Source organism: Tiliqua scincoides, chromosome 7 (assembly GCF_035046505.1).
Source record: "Tiliqua scincoides isolate rTilSci1 chromosome 7, rTilSci1.hap2, whole genome shotgun sequence".
Taxonomy (NCBI): domain Eukaryota; kingdom Metazoa; phylum Chordata; class Lepidosauria; order Squamata; family Scincidae; genus Tiliqua; species Tiliqua scincoides.
This window is the reverse complement of record NC_089827.1, coordinates 36,958,857-36,986,387: the sequence shown is the minus strand read 5'-3', so window position 1 is coordinate 36,986,387 and position 27,531 is coordinate 36,958,857. Positions and strand designations below refer to the sequence as shown.

Below are 27,531 nucleotides of genomic sequence, written 5' to 3'. Positions count from 1 at the left end.
CCTGGAGCTTCCCCACCACTTTAAACTGTGCTTCCTCTAAACCAGAAGTAGAGTTTCTGACCGTGTCAGGAGCCTTGAAAGGTTTCCATACAGTCCTAGAAGCATGCGTGGCTCCATGCCTGGGGCATTTGCCCCTTTGTTTTAATGACAGGTTTGCCACTACCCCTGGCCGCACTACCCCTAGCCACTACCCCGGCCTACCCCTATTTGTGAGGAACAAATACATCTGGTTGGAAGCATGCTTCTTGCATTTGTGTTTGTGCATGCATCTAGTTTAGCTTGTAAATATCACATTCACACCGAAAAAGGAAGAAAATACTTTGAGAAAGCCTAACAAGTAGAGCAATACAAAATTACTCAGGCAAACATCTCTCTACATGCTCATACCTGATGCAAAATACTATTTTCAGCATGATCCCAAGATTCCTTTGTTTTCTAGCCATTTCCAAAGGCGTTCAAAATGGAGAGTAGCAGCTCCAGGCAACTATGCACTGCCCATGAAATCAAGAGAATCAGAAGAGTACTGCAGGCTCAGACCAGCAGCCCATTTAGACCAGCATTGCGTTTCCCACAGATCCAACCTGGTGCATCTGGGAAACCCAGAAGCAAGACATGTAAGCCAGAGCCTTCTGCCTCTGTTGCTCCCCAGCAACTGCTGTGCAGTGACATGTTGTCTCTCAGCAAGAAGGTTCCATGTTTTGGAAGAATGACAGCATGGGAACTCGAGCTGCACAATAACAGTGGGTGTGGGTGTATGTGTTCATCCCCACCAGCAGGGGAGAAACCTATTTGTTTTCTCATTTAAAGCTTTTTGCTAGTTGCTCTCTTCTACTTTGTCTTCTCATTCACTTCTTTTCTGTCCTGTTTTATGTCTCCCTGCATAAGCGGGCAGGACCAGTTGCTTCTTTTGTTCTTATTTGCAGCACAAATAAAGCACTTTGTGTAACTCAATTCCAGTCATTGAGTTTGCTTTTTCCACAGCTCCCTTAACACCAGACACCATGACTAAAAGTCCCTGATGAACCTATTTTTCATAAAGTTGTTTTTGTAGAATTTGCAATCTACATTGGACTTCTTCCTCAGATAGGATTCTGAGACCGGCAACTGGGCACACACACACATTCCTGAGTAGTTGTTTACAATGGTTTGTGGACCTTAGAGGAGGAGAAGCTAGTCAAGTTGACCACACTTTAGAAATCTAGCTAATATAGATCACTGGCATTATAGGGACTTTCCCAGATCCGATCTGTTGCCACTATATTACACCAACTAGCAAAATCACTTCTACCCCTTCCAGCATTTGCAGAAGTCATGAATTGCCAATAGAAATTAATACATACAGGCCAACAAGCCTGAGTGTTATATAATGACACTTACTAAGTAAAGCTTACAAGTTTAGGCTGGAGACGTATCAACAATCACCTGCCACTATCTATATTGTGTGTGTGTGTGCAAGTGTGTCCATGTCCACATTCTGGGAAAGTGTTATAAATAACAAACACAAGGTTTAATAAACTACATCATCTTAACTTCGGCTAGCCAATCAGTCATTACTTAGTTCCAGGTTTACACAGTCAGTTGTCTCTGGATATAACTTTGCACAATGTTGAGCTTTGGAGATGTCCTTCTGTTCAGCTGGTTCAATTTCTTCATCCTTAGCTTCCATTTCTATGTTCTCACCCATCCGATTCTTGCGCCGTTTCTTTAAAATGAGAAGTACAAACACGCAAGGGATGAAAGACAGGCCATGGAGAACTGATGGCACACCCAGATACAGCCATCTGGAATACAATTTGCAGTGCATTAATAAAGAGCAGAACAAACCATCATATCTAGCAGAGCCAGTGTACAAGCAGAGATCACATTCAGGAGTCAACCAGGTAGGAGCAGTTGCCTGCCTGCCATAGACCGGGACGGGGCAAAAGCCCCAGGCGCCAGCCGCTGGGACCCCGCAGAAGCCTCTCTGAGGCTCCTGATGGGAGCGGAAACTGTGCTTCCAGTTTGCCAGAAGCATAGTTTATAGCGCCGGGGAACCTCACAGAGGTTTCCCCGGCACGGGAGGAGGTTGCGCAAGGCTCTGTGAGCCTCTGGTGAGTGGGGAGGGGGTGGATTTCTGCCCGCGGGGGGGTGGGTGGCGATAGCCCACAGGGGGCCATCGCGGAGCTTTGCCCATTCGCAGTGCTGCAGAGGTCTGCAGCTGGGTAGAACCCTGACTGAAGCCCCTGTGTCCAGCAGAGGATTCCCCCCCCCCAGTCAGATTGATCCCTGGACCCTTGGTAATGGTGGCACCCAATATGTCATCATGGTAGTGGGCAGGTTGTGCCATGGCAACCCTAGTGCAGGGCTATGCCCCAGATCCTCCAACAACCTAATGTTAGCACTAACCTCACTGCATCCATCAAGCTTGTTTTCAGAGGTAGCACTTTGTTTTTAATAACCTGCAGTTCTTAGCAGCATTCACATAAGGGCAAAGGATCCCAGAGCAACAGTGTATTAGATGGCAAATGTTTAGGGGAACATCAAAATGACCATTTTCTTCATTCCTTTGGTGTTACAATTTTGAGAGACATTTGAACCCTTGCAGGGGGCAAAGCCACTCGGGGCGTGATTTAGAACAGATAAGTTAAGGGGTTGAGCACACACCCCTTCCTCTGTTGGTTCTCCACTCTAAAGTCCATGCTCTCCAAATGACTCTGCTTTTCTAAAAATGATGCTGAGATGCTGTTACATGTGATAGCACAACTGTATAGTTTGCCCTTGCAGCCCTACAGCATGCTGAAGCTAAATAAAGCAGCATTATTTATTGAGTTAGGAAATGTATATCTTGCTCATCGAATAAAGCCTCTTGGAGCAGCTAACATAATTAAATCCTGAAACAGCAATGTAAGATAGTAGCAGCTGGCAGAGAGATGTACTTCTATAAGGATACCTGTAGGTGTCAGCATTGTACATGCGACATGCTCCTTCTCCACCACAGCTCTTGGTTCCCCATTTCAAGCATGTGGTGTCTATAATAGCTCCGAAATAAATGGGTGCTGGGATTCCAGCTACGTGGAATATGACACAAAGAGAAGAAGAATCATTTTAATGCTTTTAATTATTCCACAAAAAGGCATTTGGAAAAGCAAATCAGTTCTTCTGATACTACAACCAAGTTTCTAAAAACAGAAAACACCAGATGACTTTAGGAAATGGAGTACATGCATTTTGTGGACAAAAAGAATGCATCAGATGAATTGGAACTGATCATTCGATGAAGGCTCCTGTTTTGTTTGGGAAGGGAGAGCTAGGGCAAAAACCTTGCAAAGACCGGAGGCTGCTTTCCCATTGTCCCCCTTTGCTACTTGCCTTCCTCCCTCAGAAGGAGAATTCTGAACATGGGGACGGGGGGACGGGACACAAATTCTTTCCAACTCCCACATGAACTCATCTCAGAATGGATTTAGATGTAGGGTTATTAGATACAGAGTGGGACAGAGTGCCTATACCTTTAGCCATTGTATAGAAGAGGGAATTTTGGCAGGTGTGCATGGTGTACATGGAACATTTAAAAAATTGCACCTGCCAAAATTCCCTCTTCTACACAATGCTTAAAAGTATAGGCACTCTGTCCTCCATTGTATCTGGTCACCCTGTTTAGATACAATATCTTACAGATCTGTTCTCAGCAAATGGGTAGAGTAAGCCACTGAGAATATGAAGTGGCCTTGTCAGACCTGTTCATCTAGCTCACTGTTTCTCAACCAGTGTTACAGGTAACAACAGTGGTACTTGAGGTGGAATCTGGTGGTATTCATGGGACCTCTGGACATCTGCCACCCAGCAGTGAAACCAGGAACTCAACACAACAAACAGTGATGGGGTCTTCAAAGCATATTTTTCTGTGCTTGAAAAATCGCTCCCATCCACCTTTAGCCTCTTACTACTGTTTGTCATGTCTCGTCTGCTCCCCCAACTCACAAGTAACTGGCAATGATGTAATTGCCAGTTACTTCCAGTGGTACTTCAGATAGGTAGACCATGTGAAGTGGTACATTGGAAGACAAATGTTGAGAAACACTGATGTAGCTCAGTGTGGGCTACTTAGGCTGGCAGCAGGAACCCAGAGAACTATGTTTTCAGGCAAGAGTCTTTCTCTGCCCTGCAACTTGACAAAGCAGAGGTGCCCAGGACTGAACCCAGGACCTGGTGAATGCAAATGTGTACTCTGCAACTGAGTGCTGGTCCCCCCCCCCCCCATCTGCCATGAGCTGAGAATTGTCACAGGGAGAAGAATGTGACATGGTAGCTAGATACGCCAGCTCCAAAGTGGTCTCATACTTGATGGATTCCCAACCTGCTATGATTTCTGCAAGGGCCTGTGCTTGTGGAAACTGTCGTGGAATCAGAATCCAGCAGGTCAAGAATCCCACCAGACAGCCCAGTTCCACAGAGATCCTGGCTGTCATGGTGCAAAGGCAAAAAGTTACTACTAGGGATGGGAAAGTCCAGTGTGGTTTGACTTGAGTCGAGTCTAGAGTCACCACCCCCCTGCGACTCGACTCAAAAATGAGTCATAACAGGGGCACTTTCCAAGTTGCCGAGTCACCCTTTCGCGACTCGATAGGTCTCAAGTTGAGATGCCCCTTCTTTAAAAAGCCTGCCGCAGAAAAAAAACTGGGGCTGCTGCCAGTGTGTGTGATAATACTTTAATACTTTAATACTCCCCTGATGTCCTGTCCCATCTGTAAACAATGGGAGGCGGTGGACGGATGCGATGGAAGAGACTGCAAGAGACTGGGGACAGAAGTGGCAAGAGGGAGGAGGGTCACATGCAGCAGCTGCAAGGCTTACCAGGACAACCCAATCCTTGGCAGCTCTACTCAGAAGTAGTCCCACTGCAGCTGGTCATTCAATGAGATTTCCTCCCCCCCCCCCAAGTAACAATGGGAGCCATGAGGTGGAAAGCATGATCACTATAAACTGTCTCCCCCCCTTCCCTGCCTCCCCTGGGCTTATCCAGTCCATTGTAAGGCAAGAACCCTCTTGGGTTCTTCCCCCTGCCCTACCTCAGTCAAAGAAAATATCAGAACGTCCATCCTTTGTCCAATGATCATTGGTTCTTCCATCCTATCAGAGATGGGCAAAAGAGTTCACTCCTGCTTCCCCCCACCCCACTCAGCTGCAAAAGGAAACATTAACCCTTCCCAGTCTCCTGGCAGGAACTTCCCTGCTGCTGTTCTGGTCAGAAAGATGGCTCCACAAGGTTTTGCAAACCATGAAAATAGTAAGCAAGCACACCCAGACACAGACAGACTCGAATCTGTGTGCATGGGAATGAGTGCCGAATCAGGGGCCCTTGACTCTGGTATTTCCCAAGTCTTCCATGCGTGCAACTCACGAGTCAGCTAAAAACGCACATCTTTGCGACTTGAGTCCAAGTTACCTGACTCGAGTTCCCAACCCTGGTCATTACACAATAGGGAGTGAATAGCCTACAAAATTCAGTCTCGGAGGACAAGAGGAAGGCAGAAATATATCTCCTCCCTACCTGTGTACAAAATGCACTTAAAATAACAAACACATCTCACCAAATGCTCTTTCTGTCAGTGTATGGAGTCCCACACCAAATGACTTCTCCTCAGGCTTTAAAGACCTGCAAAATGATTAGAACGTTTTGTATTAAACCAATAAATGAAATGTTTAAATAATACTGCTGGGTTTTGCATCTTATTGCTGTCTGACTGCCTCTAGTTAAGGCTATTTACTCTCATGCCCCATTATCCATAATTATGTGTCTTTGTTAAAAATGCAATTTCCTTGCAGATCCTTAAGGGGGAGAGTTGTTTCATGAGAACATAAGAACAGCCCCACTGGATCAGGACATAGGCCCATCTAGTCCAGCTTCCTGTATCTCACAGCAGCCCACCAAATGCCCCAGGGAGCACACCAGATAACAAGAGACCTGCATCCTGGTGCCCTCCCTTGCATCTGACATAGCCCATTTCTATAATCAGGAGGTTGCACATACATATCATGGCTTGTAACCCGTAATGGATGTTTTCTCCAGAAATTTGACCAATCCCCTTTTAAAGGCATCCAGTCCAGATGCCAGCACCACATCCTGTGGCAAGGAGTTCCACAGACCAACCACACGCTGAGTAAAGAAATATTTTCTTTTGTCTGTCCTAACTCTCGCAACACTCAGTTTTAATGGCTGTCCCCTGGTTCTGGTTTTATGTGAGACTGTAAAGAGCATCTCTCTATCCACTCTATTCTTCCCGTGCATAATTTTGTATGTCTCAATCATGTTCCCCCTCAGGCGCCTCTTTTCTAGCCTGAAGAGGCCCAAACGCTGTAGCCTTTCCTCATAAGGAAGGTGCCCCAGTCCAGTAATCATCTTAGGGCACAATCCTAACCAACTTTCCAGCACTGGCATAGCTGTTTCATTGGGGCATGTGCCGCATCGTGCAGTTGGGGAGCAGTCACAGAGGCCTCCTCAAGGTAAGGAGTTGCATTACTGCCTACTAGTTTCATTATCTTACTAATAAATATCCCAAATTCCCACAGCACACCTAGGGATTATTTGTTGCACACCAGCATGTCACGGCACAGTGGTTGAAAATGGCTGCCATAGAAGGTTGACTTTCTTTTCCATAGAATCCATACTTCACCCTCTACTCCTGGTTTTGCTCTACAGCATGGTTTCTCAAACTGTGTGTCTGTACCCACTAGGTGGGTCGTGAGCCAGTTTCAGGTGGGTCCCAATTCATTTTATTATTTTATTTTTAATATATCAGACTTTGTTACCATGGTATGTGACTGCATTTGGAGAAATGTTACAGATCTCTAATTTTAACAGGCTACTATTTATGAGCTTTTAAGCAATGATAGTAAATAAGACATGCAGCGCAATCCTAGCTTGCTCTGGAACAGGCAGGCCATGAGGCCTGTGCTGTATCCAGCACAAGATTGGGGCCAGAAGTGGCTCAGACAGAGGCAAGGGGAAAATCTTTCCCTTAAGCCACCACAGCCCCAATGGGTCTCCTTGGACTTTTGCCATCTCTGGAGGTGGCATAAGTATGAGGAAAACAGAGTGGCTTGCAACCGCTCCACACTGCTCAGAGAATGAGGTTGGGATCCAGCATAACTACCAGGTCCCAGCCCCACTTCCAGCTCCCCATCCGCCTGCCTCTGGGACTGCCCCCACCTGGAAAGTCTCCCTCCCACCTCCTCCCCACCCTCCCCAGACCCCTGCATCAGCCAAGCTCGGCCAATGCAACCCTCCCTTCCCAAGTTGGCGTGGAGGCTAGGTACAGCCTTTGTGGGCTGGCATGCATCCCTCCGCTGGCCCAGCCAACTCCCGAGGAGGCACAAAGATGCTTTATGGCACATTTGCGACCCTCCTGGGCCAACACAAGGGTGCAGTCAGGATTGCGCCCTTACTCCTGGGTAAGTGTGGATAGGATTGCAGTGTACGTTTATAAAAATTTTCCTGCTTAATGATGTCACTTCCAGTAATGATATCACTTCCAGTGAGTCCTGAAAGATTCTCATTCTAAAAAGTGGGTCTCGGTGCTAAAAGTTTGAGAACCACTGCTCTATAGCAGGAGTGTCAAACATAAGGCCCGCAGTCTGAATGCAGCCCTAGGAAGCCATTTATCTGGTCCCCTTGATAATTGGGATCTCTTATATCTTGAAAATATCAACAAGATTTGCACATTTTCTCTTCTTTCATTTGCAGCTAATGAGTTTCTGTGTGAGAACAATGTGCTTATTTCTGGCTGTCATCTGCTTCATGATGTCACTTTCTGCTTCATGATGTCACTTCCAGCCCTCAGCAGGCACCATGAATGTCAAGTCAATCTTTGGCCCTCTGTATGAAACAAGTTTGATATCCCTGCTCTACACTGTCAAACATGAAGCACAGAAAATTTGCATCTTCTCTGCAAACCAGAAACTGAAGGTGGGTAGGAAGATCATCTTACTGATAAGCTGATAAGCACTGAAACAGAAATTTCAATAAGAAGCGGTGGAGTTCAAAGTTCCTTCACAAGTCAATAACACTGCAACTAGGGATACTTGGCAAATCTGGTTTGACTGGACTCCACTCTGGACTTCCTGTTTTGGAAGTGCAACCAGGCGGATTGGCAAATCTGGTTTAACTGGACTCCACTCTGGACTTTCTGGATTGGAGTGCAACCAGACGGAATCCAGTTTGTATCTTAAATACCTGGGGAATATATGGGCCTTCTAGCTCTGTGCAGCCCGGATTGTGCAAGCCCCATGTTGATCAGATGCAAATGCCAGCTGGATCTAGCAGGCCTTTCCTTTTAATACCCAAATGTTAACCATAGGAAGCACACAACAGAACAGCAACTTTACACTGAAGCCCTTGGGGCAAGAGGATTTTGGGGGGCTTCAGCCTCTTTCCCTCAATATACCTGTTGGAACAATTGGTGGTAGAGCAGTCAGCCATTCTGTGCAGTTCAAGGGAGGCCCTGCTGAGCTAGCTGACAGTTGCAGAGAAAGATTATGGGACTTGTGTCTGATGATTTACAGTTGCAAATGAAAACCTGGAAGTACATTGCCAAATCTGAATTCTCCATTGGATTTATTCTGTGACTACAACATTGGGAAACCACATAATATTGTGCCTGCTGTCATCATTCTCTGCCTTTCAGTTGATAATGGAGATAGTTTTATTCAGAAGGGCTTTTACTGAGTGACTGTTGTGAAGAATAATGATTTTAATCTAGTCTTTGTTGATGTTTTATTGTTGCATTTGCTCCTGTGCTTTATTTTTCAGATGATTGTATCATGCTAGGCTGTTGTTATGTCGCACACTACCTTGTGCACTTTGGCAAAAAGGCAGGAAAAGGCTGCAATCCTATTCACACATACCTGGGAATAAATTCCACTGAAATCAATGGGACTCACTTCTGAGCAGGCATGCATAGGAGTGCCCTGAAAATCAACAACAACAACTGGATAGTGGATGTGGCAATACATGGAGATGCAAGAACTGAAGACAAAGAACAGGAAAAGATCACAAAATAGAAAGATTTGCAAATGGAAGTTGAATGCCTATGGTAGGGAAAGACTAAAATTGCTCCAGAATTGTCAGCCCTCTAGGCGTGATACCAAAAGACTTTGAAAAACACACAGACATCCTACGTGTAAATGAAATCACTGCACACCAAGAACAAAAAGCAGCCTTACTTGGGACAGCAGACATATTATGGAAAAATCTGTGACTATCCTAGGACCTTGGGAAGAACCCGATATTCAACAGGCCAAATCCAGCCACCAACAACTGCATAAGAAGTACTACTACTACTACTACTACTACTACTACTACTACTACTACTACTACTACTACTACTAATAATAATAATAATAATAATAATATAGGCACCACCTTGAACATAGGAAAGACATATATAAATCTTTTAAACAAACAGACAAACTGGTCTTACAGTACCTTATCAGGACCATGTAGCCCGGCATGGCTCCAAAGGAATAAATTAAACAACATATTAAGCATAAAATTAAGTAGTAGTGCAATACTGGACCACAGTTCCCCTCTCTTTCGCACTGGCCAAGTGCTGCGGAGCCATTTCCAGAAGGAAACCCTGAGGCTAAAATGCAGGAGCAGTTTTCAAATACCTGCAAAAACAGAACACGAACTCATTTAAGGACATGCTGTTGGGGGTTCATAAGCCCAGCAGGGAATACTGGAAGAGTTGCAGACTCAAGGATCCCATACTAGTAAATGCAGCTTGCATTCTCCGACTGGCAGATACTGGAAATCCTTCTCATTTGATTCAAGCTTCTGAAAGCACACTGGCTAATTCAAAGACACAATAAGACATAGAAACTCTGACAGGCCCATATTCCATCCCTTGGGTGGCTTGACTCTCTGTGTGTGAGAACATTGGCCTTTGGTCTGTTCTGACTGGTAGATGCAAAACTGTCCCATCCTTAGACTTTTCTGGTGGTCAGGATGTCAAATTATATGTACACTAAAGACCAGCTTTCTAACTCATGTGCACTTCTAATGTTTCAAAGGAGAGCATCTCACACTTTTCTGCAGAGGCGGAGTCAGGGGGTGGAGCTGTAAGTGCCTCAAGCCTCCCAAACTCTCTGTGTAAGCTGGCCCTCCCTCTCGCTCTCAGGGCCATTCTGAGGAGCAAAAGCAATGTGGAGGCATCTCCTCCGCATTGCTTTCACCCCCAGCCAGGCTCCGAGACCAAAGGGGAGGGGTGGCTTATACAGCAAGTTTGCAGCTATGCGGCACTTATAGCTCTGCCCCCCCGCACTACTACTGTTTTTCTGCAATATTCTAATACAGTCAACCCCTCACTTATGACTGTAATCTGTTCCACCCTATCATAATGTGAAAATATTGTAAAGTGAACCCAACAATACATATTTTGGGGAATTTGTTTCAAGACCTCAGGAGTTGACATTTCTGCCATTGAACTAAGTAATTTCCCTCTCTAATAGGTGATTTTAAAAGTGTCTACTGTGCTCTTTAGGGGCCATGGTTATCAGTTTACACAAAAACCCTCCAGACAAACAGCCATGATGTTAAAAACACTGCTATTGGCTAAGATATTAGCAAATGTTTGCCTCTGCATCACGAATTGGCTTACCCATGAGGTCTTGTTGGCAGCAATTGTGAGCCCATCATTAAGTGAATAAGAGCGCAATCCTATCCTGTGCTGGAACAGGCAAGCCAAGAGGCTTGAACGGTAACCAGCGCAGGATAGGGGCCAGAATCAGCTCAGCCAGAGGCAAGGAGAAACTTTTCCCCTTAATCCTGGGCAAGGCGCCCTGGCCCCTTTGGGTCACCTTAGACCTGTGCCACCTCTAGAGGTGGCGCAAATTCGAGGAGAGCAGAGCGGCTTCAAACCACTCCAAACTCCCCAGGAATGGGGGTGGGGATGCGGCAGTTATGCCCCGCCTCCCACTCCCCACCCACCCCTGGGGCCATCCACTGCCCACCCACCCCCGCCCAGGAATACTTCCCTCCTGCCTCCTCTCTGCCCACCCCAGAGCCTTCAGCCCAGAGCTGGGCCGATGCAAGACTCACCGTGCAAGCAGCCACAGAGGCTGAATTCAACCTCACACCAGCACAGCTTGCTCGTGAGGAGGCGCAAATGTGCTCTACAGCATGTTTGCGACCCTCCTGGGCCGGTGTAAGGGACTTGTGCCGGCCCAAGTGCAGTTTAGGATTGCGCTGCACGTTATTGTATAATGAATCTTGTTTTACAACGAAGAGTTCATTGTAAAGTGATTTGATTGTAAAGTGAACCAATAGTAAAGTGGGGGTCCACTGTATATGCATCTTCAGCTAGACTCAGTATGACTACTAGCTGTTTTTTGGAATACAGGCCTTCCCTGATATATCCAGTCCTCCAGTTTGCCTTCACAGTCTTCTGTATGGACTGATCTAAGCAGCAATCATATATATGTTTTGCTAGCTGCAAAACATCTAAAGCTCTATGCACATTACATGTGCATTTAAGGACATCTGTGTGCTGAAAAGTCTGCCTTACTGTATTTTTTCCAGTTCCATTTGAGACTTCACATCCAGCAAGGCATGCCGAAACATACGTGATTCCATCCTCTCCACAAACTGGGTCCCACACCTTGGTCGAGCAGCCACAACCATGATTGCACTCTGCATTCAAACTGGTTTCCCCATAGAAGACTTGATCTATCCTGGAAAACATTCCAAAGGTGAACTGGGAATTCAGTAGCTACAACTAGGAGCTCAAAGAGCTTCTTCAACATGGTGAGAGCTTGATGACTGACTCTGGGTGCACTTACTGGCATACTGCCTTGGGAATCCAGAGGTTGCACAGGGAACGTGCGACAATCAAATACTAACAAAGATCCTCTTGCTGACTTTTTCAATTTTCCCCATAGAGAGTGGAATAAAGGCTGATGGGGACGAGGGAAGATTCTAGTGGCAGGGAAAAAGTGCACTTGAGCCTCTGGAGAGTCTTTGGACATATCCAAATCCAGCCTGTACCTGTGAGCCACTTATAATGGAAACTTGTAAGGGTCAAACACAGTGGGAAAGAACATAGTGAGCTGACTAGAGGAGGCATTCTTTTCAGCCACCCACAAGACAAGAAGGAACATGGCAGTCGGGTCACAAATGGGGGGGGGGGGCTATTCTCTCTACTCCTGAGTCCTAGTGCTGATGCTTTCTGTGGTGAGAAGCCTGGCGATGAAGTTGGGTCATGCTTACTGCCTGCTTTGTCAGTGCTGCTGTAAGACAACCATGAGCTCCATGGAGCAAGCAAGCCCAAGAGAAGATGCATTACACTGCTACTGACAACACTTCTCCTCTGCTCATTAACATTCTGCACATGCAGCATGCACATACCCAATAAATACATTAACATAAGCATGACACACTGGGGGAGAAACCGCTCTCCCCTAAAGCCCAGAAATAACCAAACCAGTCAGCTCGTTTCAGGAAACTTAAGGACTAGATGAGAGTGGGCACATACCCTTCATAGGAGACAGTTAAGCCAGCAACTGAAGCGCCTTTGCAGACCATGAAAAAAGCTGAAAGGTAGATGAGATACTGAACCAAGTAACTCCAAAAGCCTAAGTGGGCAGCTTTATAGGTGCTGATCTTGAATTTCTTCATCATAAGGCCTCCAAAAAAATATCCAACACATATAACTGGCAAATTGTAAACAGCTATGGAAAAAAGCAAACATCTGCTTTTAGAGCCATCAAGGAGAATGCCTCGTGCCAAAACTACTGCAAAGGTACAAAATGACCAAGAGGAGTTGCATTGCAAATGGGAGCAGAGGAGAATGTACCATTCAGCGTCCACGTGTATAACTTGAGATGCATTTCTGTAGGCCACAAGGTTTTGCTGGCATCCTGAGAATTACAGTCTACATTTTCTGAAGTGAGGGTGTCGGCTCAGAAGGAAGTGCCATTTATTTCAGTGGGACTTTCTCCCATGTAAGTTTGTACTGGATTTCACACTTGGGGCCTGATCCTTGGGGTCTGATGCACTGCCTAATCTCATGTTCCAGCGGCATAGCAGGCTTTACAGTGGTCACAAAATTTGATCCACCATTCTGTGCAGCCAGGCCACCACCACAAGTGGCGAGTGGCTGCAGCCATGCAGCAACAGCCTCCAGAAAAACCATGGCATTGGTACAGCGGCGTTGGGTGGGTGGTGGGCAGAATGGGGAGAGGAGGGGAGCAACAGTGCAGAGACTGGGACAGAGGGGTGTTGAGGTCCATGAAGGGGGCAGTGTCAGCAGCAGCAGCTCTGCTGATATCCTATTCTCTTTCCGGCTTTGATTCACCTTCCCAGGTCTGTTCAAACTTGTGCCAGCGCAGATCTGAATAGACCTATTGTGGCAGCAGAGGTTAAAGGAACAAATGTTTCCTTACCTGGAGGAGACCTCCAGGATGGCCCTCCCCAAGATCAGCACAGGCTCCAGTGACACAGCTACGCCAGTGGGAGGCAGGGTTTAAATAGTATTGGGCTGTCAATGACACCAATTCTATATAAAATGGCATAAATGACAAAAGACTGAAAACAAGAAAGTAAGTGGGGGGGAAGGCTTCAAACTCTACATGCTGCTGGTGGCACCCAAAGATGCATAGAGGGGGGCAGAAAAATGCACATCCTAAAGACAACAGGACATGGTGCAATTTTTACTACACATTATAAAGGAGGCAAAATGTCTTGAAAATGACATTTTTGCCATTTTTGCCCTGAGTATAATATAAGCTCTGCACTCAGTTCCATTCTTTGTACAGTGATGAAGGCTCCATGTTCCTATTTAATTCATTTTTTCATGTGTATGTGCATGTGTACATGTGTGTTTGTGTGTGCATAATAGGCTATGAAAATCTATTATGCAGGCAACCAAGAGCTGTTTATACAGATACAAACTCTAAAATAGGTCTGCCCAAGACCTCCTGACACCTGATGTGGCATGCTAAATACTCTCCCCTACTGGATGATCCACCAGCCTCTGCTTCTCCCACTCTCCAATGTTCCAGCTCAACATGAACCTCCCCTTCACATTTCCTCTCCCTCTCTTCCCCCTCTTCCTTTTCCAATCCAAGGAGTGGAAGGAAAAGAAGGAGCAATAGAGCCAGGAAGGTGGACCTAGAACAGTGCCCCCCATTCTACTGTCTGATGTTGGCCTCATAAATGAGCCAGCCCTGCTCCAAAGCCTTCCAAGCATCTTTTCAAAATAATACAGTGTACTGTAGCAAATTTGCAGTATTATATTGCTTGGTGGGCCAGGGAGCACTTTGAAAACTTTGGGGCTCTGTTTACTAAAAGAATACTGCACTGAAACTCACAGCCATGCCTCAACCTTTGAGGCGCAACTATTTGTTTTAAAGCTGCAGTGCTCTCGGGCAATCTTGGCAGCCACACCTTATCACAGATCTGTTGCTTCATCTACAGTCTCCTCTAGATGTCCACCCTGCTACCTCCCTCATATTTCACAAACCTTCCAGTGCTGGAGAGAGCTGGTATCTAGACATTTATAAACAACATTACATTCAAGTACATGCGCGCGCGCACACACACGCACACACACGCACACACGCACGCACACACACACATTATATTTACCTATTAAGAAAATAGCATCTGATGCAGAGATCCCAAACTGCTGCTCCAGATATTTTGGCAGAAAGGTAACCATCCCAATGTCAGCATTGAACTGTACCACAGTGATGCATAAAAAGAGCATGTAAACACGGTTGTGAAAAAGACTTTTCAGGTATGGGATGAAATCTACAAACAAAGGAAAAGAAAAATTCTTTTCAGTCACCTTACAGTCTTGTAGCAACAGTAGATGAGGTTCGCTGAAACACGTATATATTCCTCCAGAAAGCCAGATCTCTACACACACAGATCATTACATCTGTTCACACCTTGTGCTTTCTAATGAAGGGATGTGTGGATGAGAGTTTTCTCCTGATTCAAAATTCTGAGAAAAGGGAAAGAGGCTTCCTTCTTCTAGCTATGAATACTGGCCTAGGATGCCATTTGGTTGATAGGCCCACAACAGACCATAATTGTCAATGGCAAGCTTCCATTCTTCCTGGTGTGCATAATTCAAGACTTATTTACGTTCCAGTCTGATCAGCAGCACAAAATATACAATAAAAAGTTGGACCCACAAAGTTGGTAGCAGGCTCAAAAGATGGAGGGAGAATTTTCAAGTCTCCTGAGTCCCAGTTATTGAGATTGTGGGTAGCTGATAGGGTGGTGTCTGGCTGAAGAGAGGTGAAGCTGGTGGGATTATGGGCAGGGGGTGACATGGTGGGGAGAAGAGAAGTCATTTAAAGAAATATTTTCTACTCAAGAAAAAATGTTTTTTGAAAAATTGGTTCTCTCTTGAAACTTACAGTTGTATACACTGATAAAAAAAAATTTCCTCCTCTTTAAAAGTAATGAGTTGTCTCACCTTTAGCAATTTCACGAATTTTCTCTTTGGCACTAAGCGCACGTTCCATTTGGAGTAACGTTTTGTTTCCTTTGGTTGCTAACTCTGCACTGTTTTCCTCTCCTTCCTTCGGAAGAGACTTGGGCAAGAAGCAGAAGGGAATTGCAACGAGAAGATTCACCATGGCACATATCAAAATTCCCAGCCACCAGGCCCCAACCCAACGAGCATCAGTGAGGTTCAGCGTCACATCCTCTGGAGAGAAATGAATGGGGGGTGCTGTTTATGTAGAATCAAGTTTACAGTCATCCTCAGAGTCCATTTCCCCTTGTTAGCTGTCTGACTGTAGTCAATACCATTATACTGAACACTGAATTCTGGAAAAGAAACACAGATTAATCCCTAAAACCCACCCAAATGTGAATGTCTAAAAGACAGACACAAGAAGAAGACACAAGGGTGAGATGAAGTCAGATAATGTTTTACAAAAGAAGAGAGGATAGGTCCCTGCCTTGAAAGGGTTACAGTCTAGAAAGAGTTGCAGGAGACAACAAGAGAAAGGAGGCAAGGAAAGCAGGGGAAGAATACGTGATTACACATGTGCACATATTTAGGCTTAGTTACAGTAGGTTTTGGGGATCAGGGGGCTATACCGAAGGCTTAGACTCAATAATGCCCAAGTCAAGCAGATGCATTAAGCTGGGTAAATTCTGAGTGGCCTGCAGCACATTTATGCTGATTAAATATATGGATTTTGACCATTTTCATTGCATTACCTAAGTTCATGGATCCAACGTCAACAAACAGTACAGCAGAGTATGAAGCTATCATTAACCCAAACAAAGGGCCCAGGATAGTTGCTATCTGTAGGCAGCCTAAAGAAGGATAAAAGAGAGAACTAAATCAAACTAGTGAAAAACATAAGCAAAATGTGGCTTCTTTCCCAACATTCGCTTGACTTGCTGTCTTCAGCCTCTCAGGGTCATCCATACAATAGCAACCCTGGGGCATATCATCATCATCATGCCTTTATAGGCATAGTAGACATTCAATAAACATATATAAAAATCAGTAAACAGTATTTAAAAATCAGTAAACAGTTTAAAAAAAATCACCAACCTTCCTTTACAATTGTGTTTGACCACCTCCTTTTTCTCTTAATAATTAAATTCAATAAAAATGCCACTTTCACAGTAATGTCTTCATTGTAACATAAAAGGATAAACTGAATTTTTTTCCGAGTCATCCCAACCCACCCTCCTGTTGAGAAGACTCTCAAGAAAGGCTGAACAGAGATTCTTGTAAAGGGACAATACAGAATCACATGTTGTAAGGATTCAATCACACCTAAGGAGCAAGCACATATTCTCACCTCCAGAGGAATTCTTCTGAATCTACCATATAGCACCTCAGAGGGCATGACGTTACTTCTTGCAAGGCAGAAAGCGCTACGCTCATTAGGGCATTTTCAAAATTAAAAGTATTTAGCTATATGCCCACAACTAACCAGGACATGCATATGTAACAGTGAGCAAATCTTGGCAGCACTCAGCAAATTTTGCTGTTCAATATCTTGTAATCTACATTTAATCAGGTGGTAAGCTTTCTTCAGTTTCAGTGAGCCAGTAATATCCAAATCAAGGCCCATAGTTTTAACTTTCCTTTCAAAAAGGAACATCTTAACTTGCTTATCTTTCTACAAGCTGTTAGCAAGTAAAGATTGGGTAGCAGGGTAGCTGTATCAATTCCTCATATGAACTATTGAGGATCTTTTCTCTAATTTCACATTGAAATCTCCAGCCCACACAAGGCCCATGGATATCACCTCTCAAGTTCCTCCATAATGTTACTCAAATGGCTCCATTGTTGTTTTCGCTGGGACCTAGTCAGTGAGGGAGGGATGTATACATTACCTGGTAATTAAAATAATTGTTTTACTGCTAAGTCTGGTCTTAATAGCTTGTGTATAATGGCTTGGTTTCATCAACATGATTGGTTCTGCACTTAAGTGCTGTGAAACCAGTGCAGCAAGCTCTTCCCACTGTGGTGACAACCCTTTGGATTTACCTTAAACGCTGGTACACATTACAAATTAAAACCTTTTAAATTAATCTGATCAAGCATCCAGTTTTCTTGTGAAAGGGTAATATCTGCTCCTTTAAGGAGCTCTAAGAAACCCTTGTCATTGGACTTCCCTCTCTAACCCTTCTGGAAAATGGACTTCCCTCTCTAACATTCTGGAAAATAACTTTAACTGGAGATTTCCCACCCAGGTCAGGGACATTATTGTAGAGTCAGGCCTCCTTTTGAAAACATATAGCCCCAACTTGATCTTCTGACTTGATTTACTGACTTAGGGGTGATGTCCACTGTAACAACTGATTATTCACAGGTTCATCTGCCTTGGAGGAGATAGCACTCTCAAGCTGTGGTGCCATAACTCCCAATGCCAATATCACAGCCAGCGTCAGCCCTCCATTGTTGTCATTCTCAATCACAATCTCCTGAGATGTTGATGTCAAAGGGGCAAATCTATTCAGCAAAGGCAATTTTGAAAGGTCTGGAGCGGTTTCTGACCAGGCTTGACTATCTTCCAATCTTAGTTGTTTCGTTTTTAGCAGAGGGCTATGTTCTGAAGGCAGCCTCTGGCCCATATTGACCTCGATAAGGGTCCCTTTCAATCTCACCAAAGCAAACTCCCCACAAGGAATTCAAAGGTAAATATATCCAGCAGGAACCCTCAGTAATTAATCCGCAAAGTTATTGATTAAAAACTACCGGATATTCTGAGATAAATACACTGCAAAGAGAAGCTCATACCACAGGGTCCTTACTCAGAGTCATCTTGGGCAAAAAATATAGATGTCTAAGCATTGCGTATAGATTTCTAACCATTGCTTTTCACCATGCACCACAGAATGCCAAATGGCACTACCTAGCACACTGAGAACTTCTCCACTGAGACTGTGAGCACAAGCCTATTGATTGCTAGTGCCAGTGCAGCAGAAGCTGTGCCAACACAGAAGCTGTGCTTTTCAATGACTCAGCAGCGGACCTCCCCAGAACCGTGCCCAGGGCAAAGGTCCACAATGGCGCCCCCCTGCGGGCTATTGCCACCTCCCCCATGCAGAAATCTGCCCCCCTACTCACCTGAGACTCATGGAGCCTTGCACAACCCAGGAACGCGTCAGGAAAACCTCTGTGAGGTTCCCCAACGCTTTAAACTGTGCTTTCAGGAAACCAGAAACACAGTTTCTGCCCCCATCAGGAACCTCAGAGAGTCTTCTGCAGGGTCCTGGTGCCTTGCGCCTGGGGCTTTTGCCCTTTCGGACCTTATTGTAGGTCTCACATGTAGGTCTCACATGTAGGTCTCACATGACTCACATGTAAGCAGCACCAGCGGAAAGGTCTATGCTGGCTGTATCACTACCCCCAGCCATTGTCAGAGGAAGTAAAGCACCAAGTGGTGCAGGGGCTGGGAGAAAAGCAGTGGGAGGATGTTCCAGAGGTGAGGAGAAGGTGTAATGGGACAGGACAAGGGTGGATCAGGCCCGGAAGGGGGTTGGATCCTGCCAGAGAAGCGGTTGGCCCGCCAGAGAAGCAGCTGGCCCTCTGGATGGTGAGGGAGGGAAAGGGGAGATAAAGGAGGCTTAGAGATGACAGAGAAATTAAATGAATTCTTTGCATCTGTCTTCACAGCAGAAGACCTCGGGCAGATACCGCTGCCCGAACGGCCCCTCCTGACCGAGGAATTAAGTCAGATAGAGGTTAAAAGAGAAGGTGTTTCAGACCTCATTGATAAATTAAAGATCACTAAGTCACCGGGCCCTGATGGCATCCACCCAAGAGTTATTAAGGAATTAAAGAATGACGTTGCTGATCTCTTGACTAAGATATGCAACTTGTCCCTCAAAACGGCCGGTCAACCTATAAGCCGGTCAATCTAACATCTATACCGGGTAAGATGGTGGAATGCCTCATCAAAGATAGGATCTCAAAACACATAGACGAACAGGCCTTGCTGAGGGAGAATCAGCATGGCTTCTGCAAGGGTAAGTCTTGCCTCACAAACCTTATAGAATTCTTTGAAAAGGTCAACAGGCATGTGGATGCGGGAGAACCCATAGACATTATATATCTGGACTTTCAGAAAGCATTCGACACGGTCCCTCACCAAAGGCTACTAAAAAAACTCCACATTCAGGGAATTAGAAGACAGCTCCTCTCATGGGTTGAGAACTGGTTGAAGGCCAGGAAACAGAGAGTGGGTGTCAATGGGCAATTTTCACAATGGAGAGAAGTGAAAAGCAGTGTGCCCCAAGGATCTGTCCTGGGACCGGTGCTTTTCAACCTCTTCATAAATGACCTGGAGACAGGGGTGAGCAGTGAGGTGGCAAAGTTTGCAGACGACACCAAACTTCTCCGAGTGGTGGACCAGAAGTGATTGTGAGGAGCTCCAGAAGGATCTCTCCAGACTGGCAGAATGGGCAGAAAAATGGCAGATGCGCTTCAATGTCAGTAAGTGTAAAGTCATGCACATTGGGGCAAAAAATCAAAACTTCACATATAGGCTGATGGGTTCTGAGCTGTCTGTGACAGATCAGGAGAGAGATCTTGGGGTGGTGGTGGACAGGTCGATGAAAGTGTTGACCTAATGTGCGGCGGCAATAAAGAAGGACAATTCTATTCTTGGGATCATTAGAAAAGGTATTGAGAACAAAACGGCTAATATTATAATGCCGTTGTACAAATCGATGGTAAGGCCACACCTGGAATATTGTGTCCAGTTCTGGTCGCCGCATCTCAAAAAAGACATAATGGAAATGGAAAAGGTGCAAAAGAGAGCGACTAAGATGATTACTGGGCTGGGGCACCTTCCTTATGAGGAAAGGCTACAGCGTTTGGGCCTCTTCAGCCTAGAAAAGAGGCGCCTCAGGGGGGACACGATTGAGACATACAAAATTATGTAGGGGATGGACAGAGTGGATAGAGAGATGATCTTTACACTCTCACATAACACCAGAACCAGGGGACATCCACTAAAATTGAGTGTTGGGCGGGTTAGGACAGACAAAAGGAAATATTTCTTTACTCAGCGTGTGGTTGGTCTGTGGAATTCCTTGCCACACGATGTGGTGATGGCACCTGGCCTGGATGCCTTTAAAAGGGGATTGGTCAAGTTTCTGGAGGAAAAATCCATTATGGATTACAAGCCATGATGTGCATGTACAACCTCCTGATTTTAGAAATGGGCTATGTCAGAAGGCCAGATGCAAGAGAGGGCACCAGAATGAGGTCTCTTGTTATCTGATGTGCTCCCTGAGGCATTTGGTGGGCCACTGTTAGATACAGGAAGCTGGACTAGATGGGCCTATGGCCTGATCCAGTGGGGCTGTTCTTATGGGATCGATGGTGCAGTTCTCCATCTTATCCTATCTTCCCTTCTAGACCTGGTAGCCTTACACAGGGCTGCTCAGACTTGCACCAACAAATTAGCTGGTGCAGATCTAAGTAGCCCCATTGGGCAGGCTAGAGCATTACTTGGGGTAAGGGGAAAAATATCTCCTTACTCCAGAGGTTCCCAAACTGGGGCATCATGATGTCCAAGCCAGGAAAGTCCTGTCTCTGTCCCCTTAAGGGGAAGGCAATGGCAAAGGTGCCAACATGATCGTCATGATCGCATCACTGCCAGGGACAAAAGGTTGTTTTTTTTAAAACTTACTCTGGCAGTGCTGGCTCTCTGGAGGGTGTGAGGAGCCCGCAGATTCCTTTGCAAGACCCCCCAAGCCTCAGAAAAGCGAAAAATAGCAATTGTGACCCACCTCCTGTGCTGGGTACAGCAGAGGTCACTCGATTCGGCTGTGCCAGCGCAGGTTAGAATTGGATTAGCCGGAACATTACTTTTGTAACAGGACATTCAATCAAAAGTGGGTCCATTTTCTACTGCTGTTGCATTTATCCATGTATCCCTTTGGTCTGAAATATCAGATATCAAATACTTTTTCTCTTCTGGACATAAAGATCTAGGTCTGCCCTGTGAATGTTGCCAAGTCTATTTGTGCAATTGAATTTATATTCTGCCTTGTTTTCCAAGGAAGGGAAGACCTGGATGACTATGTGTATAAAGCCAAAGGTTTATAGAAACCTGTTTTTAAGTCAATGCAGAATACTAAGGGCTTGAGAATGTGTAGGTTTACCAATGTAGAAAGGAGAATTTTCTGCCTTTGCAAAATCTTCCACATACGAAATGCCTAAAGGGGCAATGGGAGTTTCGCCAATGCCTCGAATGAGATTTCCCACCAGCAAAAATACCCACAACAAGGATCCTGCCTGTTTTTCGCAATCTGTGAATAAAAAAAACAGACAAAATGTAAATGAAGGACTTTGCAGGTAATTGAACATGTTAATGTTTCATTCCTGTCATGAAATACCTACTGTACATTTGCATGCAATGTTATATTGCATGGACTGGATCAAAACTAAAGACTGATTGCATGATATATTGCAGCGGTGGAATTCCCCAGCCCCGCGCCCCGGGATAAAGGTCCCCGATGGCTCCCCCCGTGGGCTGTCGCTGCCCCTTGCATGCACAAATCTGCCCACCACCACCACTCACAAAGCCTCGCGTGACCCAAGGCTGCATTGGGAAAGCCTCTCTTGAGGTTCTCCAATGCTATAAACTGTGCTTCCCGAAAAGCGGAAGCACAGTTTCCAACCCCGTCAGGAGCCTCAGAGAGTCTTCCTCAGGATCCTAGAGGCTCACACCCAGGGACTTTGCCCCCTAGAATGCAATGCTAGGTCCGCAACTGACATATTGTTTTGTATACCCCACTCTCCCAAGTTTTAGGAAGTTTCAGGAAGGCATTCTGGCTATCATTGGTGTAATTATGCGACGTCACTAGCCTGTTTGCTGAATACAGAAAGGAAGCTCACCTTCTGAGGGTTGTTCAGTAGGCATAGAAAACTGGCTTTGATGGGCAAGACAAACCGCCATGCTTGAAGATGAATTTTCAAACAAAGCAACAGTGCTGCCGTAATCGTACCTGTGAATCAAATTTTAAAGTGTATGACATGAAGGTAAGTGATTTCTCTTTCTTTTTTTACTTTTTTCAAAATGTATGGTAATAGGAATGGCATCCCCAAATGTCCCAATCTAAACAACGAAAAAGTCATGTGATTAGTCTAAAAATAGCAACTTCTTTTTGTAGTAAAAAAAAAAATTTTCTAGATGGTTTTCTAGATGGTACATTTTTCTAGATGGTTTGTCAATATTGTGTCTTTGTAAACTGAGATATATACAGAGTGTGGTCTTGGGAAAATAATTGGTGTTGAAAACCATAATTCAGTCACGTACACATGCGTAAGGCCACTGTCATTCATTTTTACACATTCTGTCACCAAAACAGCATGAGGAAGTTGGGCACTCGATACACCATCCTCACTTGACTTGTGCAATGCTTGTCCCCAGTTACCGCTTTATATCCTCTTACTTGCAGAAGCTAGGCATCCTGATCCAATAGAAAGAAACATGTCTGCAGAACTCCAAGCACATTTTTATAATAATGAAGGTGAATAGAATTTAAGGAACCAGAGTTTATATCGCATTTTGAAAAGAATAAGTAATAAGAAGAGCTTAAAACAGGATAAATAGCAAAAGCTCTCTAATACAACTCTTAATTTCTACTTTAGTACTAGCTTGACTCTTGTTTATTAACCATTTAATGATTAATAATGGTTTTTTATTTATTTATTTATTTAGCAAAACAAGATAAACTTAAAAATAAAAGCTTAACTCAAGTCTATAGTTCCAAGAGGAGGAGATATGCATATGTCAGAAGGGAAGCAGGCTCACCTTCCCATCAGGAAATGAGGTAGTGCTATCAAAAAACACCCCAGTGCCATAACTGCACAACCAAGAGCAATCAAGCGTGGTCTGTGGAGTTTCGTTCCCAGGTAACTTACAAAGGTCATCAACAGCAAGTTACCTGCAGGCATAAAAGAACAAAGTACAAGATCAACCAAAGTTTAAGCATGTTTAAGTCACACTGATCTCAGGAGAGGAAGCATGAGCTGTTTGGCCACCCTGGCAAAGAGTAAAGCTGCCTCCAATCTTATTTTATGCAGTCCAGGACTGCGTTTGCTCCTTAAGTGTTTTCACCACTGCGACCCCTTTCTACTGCCCCATGGAAGTGAATTGTGTAAAGGGTAGGGACTTGTCCACCCCTCCCCTGGGTATTGTTTATTCCCAGCTCTCCCTGTATTGAGGTGACAGGGTTCACCTGTCAAAGTCTGGCAATGATATCTTCCTGGCCAATTTGCAGCTGGTCCTGAGCAGTTTGATTGGGGGGATGCTAAGCTTCAGGCTAACCCTCCCCTCTGGGCAGGATAGTGTGGGCAGGGAAGAGGACTTCTCAAGCCAATGGATAATCTTAACCACCGCATACCCATTTCAAAGCTTCCACTGATTACTCCAACCAGTGAGGCGGGGATGTTGAAACGCCGTTCAATCTGTGTGAGTATGCTGCTCATGTAAGCTCCAGACATGGTCTTGGCCAGATAGGCAAAAAACAATGCCAGGAGAAATACCTGGAAAAGAAGGAAAGAGAATAAATAAATAACAGAAAAATTGTAGGTAGAATGGAAAAGGAACTTCAAAAGCCTGACACACTCCCTGCACAGGTCAGAAAGAATGCAAGACCTTATCAAGACCTTATTCAATGCAAGACCTGTTGCACTGAATCCGCAACAATGGAACACAAATAACCCAACCTCAAACCATTGTTGATTATGGGGCAAGTCAATTTTAGTTGCTAGTTGAATAGTAGCTTCTGTCACAGTTATTTCAGTCTATTGGTTCCTTCTGCTTTACGTCTAATTTTGTCTTCTTTCTGAATTTTTCGTCTATTGCCTCTTTCACTTCTCCCTCAGGTCTCTTTTCAGCATCTCCTCTCCTTCTAATGATCCCTGATTAACTTTTCACCTGTGGAAAAATCCCTGATTTCCTCCTAGTTTTGAACATTTCCAAATCCCCAACAGCTTCTATGATGTTTCAGCCTCCCAAACCAGGCTGCTGAAACATCATGCTCTTTGAGCTCATTGCCATTACAGAAGAGCCACATGTCACATCAACCAAATCAGACTATGGATTCAGCGGAGTCACTGAAGGGGACCAGGGGACGTACTGCGCTCCCAGGTAGCAGTCCTTTGCCTCCCGCATGGCAATCATCCACTCCTTGTGACCTACCTGCATGGCTGCCTGCTTCTTCCGCTTTTCTTTCCAAAGCTGAAGAATCATGTGGCCACTCCAAGAGGAGGATCTGCCCCCTCACAGTCGCTCTCAGACCAGCTGAGCACCGCTCTGAGCCCAATTCTCATCACGTCACAGCAGGTCTTTCAGGGGAGCAATGGTGTGAAGCAGTGATTCTCAGACTGGGGCATCGCAACACCCCAGCCAGAGAGCCCTGGTTTTTGCCCCCTTAAGGGGTGGGGAAGCGGGGAGGCAGCAACACGATTGCCAGGATAGCGTCGCCTTGGAGGGACACTGCCAGTTTACAATCGTGAAACCAGAAGTGAGTTGTAATTGTTGTTTTCACAGTCTCCGCAGGTTGGGGAGCCCTGCAAAGGCTGGCGCGGGGCTCCCCACACCCCTGGAAGGCTGCTATAGGCTGTGGTGAGTCCAGCCAAGCCCCTGTGCCCCTCCAAAGCAATAAGATCCTGGCAATCGCATTGCTGCCTCCCCCGCTCCCCCTCAAGGTTTTACTGCGGAGCTCAAACTCCCTGTGAGTTTGAGAACCACTGGTGTGAGGGAATGCATCTTCATCAACTGCTTGAGGGCTCACCTGTGGTAACTGGTGGGTTACTGGGGAAAACAGGATGCTGAACTAGGTGGGCCTTTGGATGCTGGACTAGCAGGGCTCTTCTTAATACCTTGCAAGATTTGGGGAGAAAATTATCTTCTCTTCTGCTCAGATATTTCCTCAATGGATATGCACAGAAGCACCTGTATTAAATGGGTTTTAAATTGGCAAGGGAATGAAAAAATACCGATACCTTTAGCTTAGTCATACACCAGAATATAGATGGCTTCTTCCTGTCTTTCATTTTGCTCTTTGATGTGCTTAAGAAGTCTTCCTGGAAGTCAAGGTCGGAGCCTTAATTTACGAATTTCTCCCTTTTTCAGTGCATGAATCGATTTGTGTCTTCTCTTGGACCAAAGGCTTTTTGAACTCAAGATTTCCTCATTTCTGGAAAAGAAAATTCACTGAATTATATGAGCTGTCTGGTAGGGAAGGAGCAATCTTCTTCACAGCTTAAACTAGGATCCTTTGAGAGGGGAATAGGCCCTGTTTCTCCTACGTCCTGCACTTAGATTTTAAACACATCAGCACATGGCATTCCTGTTTTCCTAATATAGGAAGTGACAGGCACTTTGTATGTTAGTGGATATATGAGATTTTAAAGCAATTGTCAACAACTGCCCTAAGCTGAACAGAACAAAATATTTATTGTTCTAAAGATGCTCTCAAATGTATCACCCAAGTCTAGAGAAGTCTGTGGGTTGTGCATATGTGTGGGTGAGTGAAACTATTGATGTGTCCAGAACAAAAGTTCCCATGCTGTTCCTGAAACCTGAATTTATAGGATCAAGACATGGGTGAACGATATGGCCTCAGCATAGGGGTGCATACTCACGGTCGAGAGGAACAATGGGATGTGGACTAATCATGACCACTGGATGATCTGAGCGAGCATGGGCACCATTTGGTAACTCCACACAAGCGATCTGTTCTTCCACAGCCCTCAGCAGAATAAGTGAAATTGTTCCACTAAAATGCCTTGCGCTGAGAGAAAGGGGCATGAAAGATCTGTCAGTAGTCACTGGTCAAGTAGTGGTGTCCATTTCACTCTTGCAAATATCAGCAGTACAGCAAGTTCTTTTGAAGAGCTGCAGGGGCATAGGGACCAGTCTTCAATCCCAGGTTGCCCACCCATTTCCTTTTATTTCTTTGTCCTCCAAAGCATTGGATGTCTCCTTTTGCACACTATTTTAATCATAGTGTCAGAGTCAGTGAACATCTCACTCTTTATTTGATATCACTTATATTGATAAATTCAATTGATGCCTCCCCACTACTTACTCCCCACTACTCCCCAGAATACTTCAATTGATGCCTCCCCACTACTCCCCAGAATACTTACTGGCTGTGTTTTCTACTGATATATTGAGAGTTTGAGGACTCTCAGAAGTAGTTGGGAGGGGGGCACAAAGACCTACAGAGAGAAGGGGAGATTGGCAAACATCTCCTCTTCGTCTTTGTACCAATGAAACTTCAGTCATGAACAAAAGCAGTTCTTAGGAAACAAACCCATTATTTTTTGTCAAGTAAGCAAATATTGAGGATTCACTCAGGAATGTGAATTTCAGAAACTTGTGCATGGGGCTGGGGGGCGGGGGAGGAACATACAGAATACACACAACTAAAGGCTGACATTCTAGGCACATTTATTAGGGAGCAAATGCTATTTAACACACTGGCAGCGCAATCCTACCTTGTGCTGGAACAGGTAGGCCAGGAGGTATGCGCTGTATCCAGCACAAGACTGAGGGCGCCATCTAAACCAATTTTCCAGTTCTGACATAAGGACAATGCAGCTTCGAGGCAAGGAAACAAACACTGCCTTTTCTTGAGGAGGCCTCCATGATTGCCCCCCAACTGAAAGATGCATCACATGTCCCACAGACACAGCTATGCCAGTGCTGGAAAGTTGGTTAGGATTGCACCCTGAGGCTAGAAGTGGCTCAGCCAGAGGCAACTCTTCCCCTTACCCCCAGGTAAGCCACCATGGCCCCAATGCATCTCCTCGGACTTGCACCACCTCAGGAGTTGGCACAAGTCCAAGGAGAACAGAGTGAGCCTCCTGCCCTCCCACCCCTGGGATCACCCTCCACCTGTCCTTCCCCTGCCCCAGAATGCCCCCCTCGCACCTCCGCCCTGCTTCCTCCCTGCCTCCTCCCCACCCTTCCTAGACCCCTGCGTCGGCTGAGCTCGGCCGATGCAACCCTCCCTTCCCAATACGGCACAGAGGC

At 45.4% G+C, this 27,531-nt stretch overlaps 1 protein-coding gene across 1 annotated transcript; it reads right to left on the bottom strand.

Moving 5' to 3' along the window:
- Positions 1–1,543: 1,543 nt before the first annotated feature.
- LOC136657132 (solute carrier organic anion transporter family member 1A2-like) lies at positions 1,544–25,508 on the bottom strand. Its single transcript, XM_066633779.1, has 14 exons — positions 25,494–25,508; positions 23,888–24,029; positions 23,296–23,428; positions 22,377–22,486; positions 21,641–21,787; positions 16,220–16,318; positions 15,465–15,698; positions 14,624–14,788; positions 12,510–12,705; positions 11,544–11,709; positions 9,464–9,648; positions 5,571–5,635; positions 2,930–3,047; positions 1,544–1,781 (listed from the first exon to the last, which is right to left on the bottom strand). Exons 1-14 carry the CDS (start codon positions 25,506–25,508, stop codon positions 1,544–1,546), a joined length of 2,013 nt encoding a protein of 670 aa, XP_066489876.1.
- Positions 25,509–27,531: the final 2,023 nt, after the last annotated feature.